The sequence below is a fragment of the Pinus tabuliformis genome, chromosome 1_1 (assembly GCF_031772625.1).
Source record: "Pinus tabuliformis cultivar Carrire ecotype Pingquan chromosome 1_1, CPIR1, whole genome shotgun sequence".
NCBI lineage: Eukaryota > Viridiplantae > Streptophyta > Pinopsida > Pinales > Pinaceae > Pinus > Pinus tabuliformis.
Genome location: NC_142297.1, coordinates 812,551,614 through 812,555,330, shown reverse-complemented (window position 1 = coordinate 812,555,330; position 3,717 = coordinate 812,551,614). Strand labels below are relative to the sequence as shown.

At 42.9% G+C, this 3,717-nt stretch overlaps 1 protein-coding gene across 1 annotated transcript; it reads right to left on the bottom strand.

Moving 5' to 3' along the window:
* Nucleotides 1–2,272: 2,272 nt before the first annotated feature.
* On the bottom strand, nucleotides 2,273–3,201 carry LOC149216538 (putative anthocyanidin reductase). Its single transcript, XM_089389991.1, has 2 exons — nucleotides 2,711–3,201; nucleotides 2,273–2,617 (listed from the first exon to the last, which is right to left on the bottom strand). The coding sequence occupies exons 1-2, from the start codon at nucleotides 2,951–2,953 to the stop codon at nucleotides 2,273–2,275; spliced, it is 588 nt and encodes a 195-aa protein (XP_089246117.1). The 5' UTR covers nucleotides 2,954–3,201.
* Between the last annotated feature and the right edge of the window lie 516 nt (nucleotides 3,202–3,717).

Here is a 3,717-nt window from a genome sequence, read left to right as displayed (position 1 = left end):
ATCATCAGCAAAGGACTTGATGGCAAGATTTCTTAAGACAACTCAACTTTGATATGGTCCTCCGTCAACTAATATGATGGTTGAAATAGATGGGAAGTGATATTTGAGTGCAAGGGGCATAAAAACGAACTTATTGATTTTTGTGACAACAAAATAAAACAAGGGGAGCTGCGACGCAGCGAGTCCCTGCGTGAAGTTGAGCCTGTAATATATAGTCAATGCAGCTTGCAATTTACAGATAACCCTACTACAGTAGCCATGCTATCTCAGGAAAAATGAAATACTTATAACCTTTTAGGGAGAACACTGGATTAATTTTCACTGCTCACGACTGTACTATGTTATAGGCAGCCGGAAACCATAATAGAAGGTTCAATGGAATCAAGTTTTATGTAATCAATATTAATAGCAACAACTAAATACACTAAATAATTTTTTCCGAAGTTCAAATTTTGATTAAAGAGTAGATATCGCTACATATATTATATTGCAGTACAGCTATGCGTCTTAAACCTGCAATTGCTTTGCAGTATAAATTGAATAATAAGAGTTAGCAATCAGTGAAACACTGAACATAATGCGCTGGCAAGGCTTGCACGACCATTCGGGAATCACCCTATGTAATCATATGCCAACAATAAAACTCTAGAAAAATCCCTTTTATCCGACGTGAGTGATGTTTTTTAAGAACTCAAGCGAGAAACAGACTAGGAACCAAATCAAAGGTGTATGTGGCACGTTCGAATGACTCATTAAAACTCCACGCGTGAAGCCCTTTCAGAAGTAGCTCTCCACGCGTGAAGCCACTCTCCACCCGTCAAACGATGATGTTGATGGTGGTAAGTATTTCTCTAGCACTGGATTCACTGATATTGCCTCAGGCATGCGAAACGGCGAGGCAGATTCCACTGGTGTGGTCGGTGGACTTGGAGGCTGCGGCCACTGTCTTCTGAGGGCGCCGCAGAGTCATATAAAGGACTGCATTTTGTTCGCCGAATTCGAATCTGGGGCTGTTCCAGTTCCTGCTCCCGAACGAAGGTGTAGGCGAAGGCGATGGCGATGACGCTCGGGGTGTCTGAAACCTTGATCTGCTGTTCTTGGAAGAATCCATGGAATTCTTTCGCTGGTGACTTTCAAGCTTGAGGACTTGGAAGAATCGGCGATGGAAGCAGTACAACATCAAGAAGCTTCCAAAGATCGCTGGTACGATGCCGATGATACCGTCGCTGGAACACCCACTGTGAAAGATGAGAACCCGAGGCTGAGCCATCCAGGTTCAGAGAAATCTGGAACAACGGAGCCGATATCAGACGAGCTTGAAGACGCAGATCAGGATAAGCTTGGCGACAAAGAGATTAAAGGTCCTGCAGGTCTTTCAGATGAACCGCAGGCTTCAAAAGTCCTGCAAGAGGCTAGCAGCGAAGAGTTTAATGAAAAGCCTGGTCGATCAACAGCTTTGGAGGATGCCACTTATATTGAGGGATCGAAGGATACAACTGCAATGAATTTGGGAGTTACAGGCCAGGATGAAGAAGGGGGCGGGGATGACGAAAGTTACAAGGAGAAGATTCATGACAAGACATCAACAGAATATGGCACCAATTTTGCATCAAAGCGTGGAAATGACGAACAACAATCTATCCACGAACCGCCCTATGAGCCAGATAGAATGGCAGAGAAAGAAAATTATGAGAACAGCGAAGAAGGTAAAAGTTACGGAGACCAGATCTATGACAAAGATCCCACAGAAAAGATTGAACCTTCATCCAAATTCGGACTTGGCGAACATCAAGAACCTCGGCAGGGGGAGACTGAGAACAGCGAAGAAGGCAAAAGTTACGGAGACCAGATCTATGACAAAGATCCCACAGAAAAGATTGAACCTTCATCCAAATTCGGACTTGGCGAACATCAAGAACCTGGGCAGGGGGAGACAGAGAAGAGAACAGAGCCAGATAGAATGGCAGAGGAAGAAAATTATGAGAATAGCGAAAAAGGTAAAAGTTATGGAGACCAAATCTATGACAAAGATCCCACAGAAAAGATTGAACCTTCATCCACATTCGGACTTGGCGAACATCAAGAACCTGGGCAGGGGGAGACAGAGAAGAGAACAGAGAGGGTTAGTACAGATGATGTAGAAGAGGCGAATGAAGAAACTGGCAAAAGTAAGTAACAGACGATTTCGTTAATTTCGAAATTTATATCCAATTAGAAAAGACTCTTCTTTTGCATGTATAGGTAATATGATTCTATCAACGAAAAACAGTGATCAGTACTCACAGACAAGGTGAACACATTTGAAATTAGGTTCTGTGAACACATTTGAAATTAGGATAAACATATGAAATTTCATTATTTGCGCAATAATCAGATGAAAAGCAAAAATAGAAAAAATAAGGACGCCACTACTAATTGCTCTTCGAAAAGGAACATTTACCCAGAAAGGGGGTTTTTCACGCCTGATGAGATCAACATTGGTCCAGCAAGATTCATCAACGAAGTCCATGTATTCGCCCTTGTCTTTCAGGGGAGATGCTGCGGTTATGGACGAGGTGTAAGTGCAAGCGCTCAGAATATCCAGACTCCCATTCACCGCGGCTTGGATAACACCAGTCTGAAGCGCAAAAAAGGGAAAAAAAAAACAGAAGTTAAAACCCCATACTCACAAAGTTGAATGGGAACCCTAAATAATTATTTACCTCTTTACCTCTGGATCTTTGGTGTAATCCGTGGGAGTGGCCATGTGAACCACGAAGTCACAGCCATGAACGGCAGAATCGAAGCTGCCCTGTGCATTAATGTCAGCTTTGAAAAGCGTAAGCCTCTCCGTGGCTCCCGGCAGCGACAGAATATGGCGAGTTGAACAAACCCCAGCAGAACCCCAGCAGAAGCTAACATGCAACGGAATGCAATAAAGAAGGAAGACCAGGCGCAGGGCCAAAGGCAGCATAGTACAGAAAAGACGATGAGCTCGGTTGACTGCTTTGCTCGACTCATCTGGTTCAGGCGTTCCCTTATGCAGCAAGGGAAAGTGGGCGGGGAATCAGCATCTGTTGTGCATGCAGAGTGACACCTCCCGCCATGCAAACATTGACCATACGGCCGACACCTGCGAAAGAACAAGCACGTTAGCAGCGAAAGAACAAGCAAGTTAGCAGACAACGAATTGAACACTTAACATTAAACATTAAGGGATTAATGTCAGCATTAAAACTAAACCGCACACCGTCAGGGAGACTTGAATATGGGTAAGTATCAGTTTAACATATGGTCCGGCCTCTTCCGCCTCGGGAAGAGGCCAAATAAGATGGCCAACAGAAGATCGGCTGCAAACTTTAGCATATAAGTGATAATACCACTAAAAACCCCGCGATTTAATGCTATCTCCCCGCCGAACGGTTACTATAGTCCCTGTCAGATGCCAGATGGCAGGGACTAATAAGAAAACAACAAGTTTCTCATTCCATGGATTTGTAAAAAATGAACTAAGCTAGCTCCCACGAAAACTTGAATTGTAAAATAATTATTTAGTCGATGGTTTATGAAAATGCAATAAAATTGAGAATTAAAATAACATTAGAAAATGGAAAATATGTCGTTTAATGTGACTAGAAATTAGGAAAAATAATTTTCTTTGGTACGAAATGGCTTGAAAACATATCCAAAATTGATTGGAATTTCTTGAAAAGTGGTTTGAGTAAGTTTAAAGCAGGG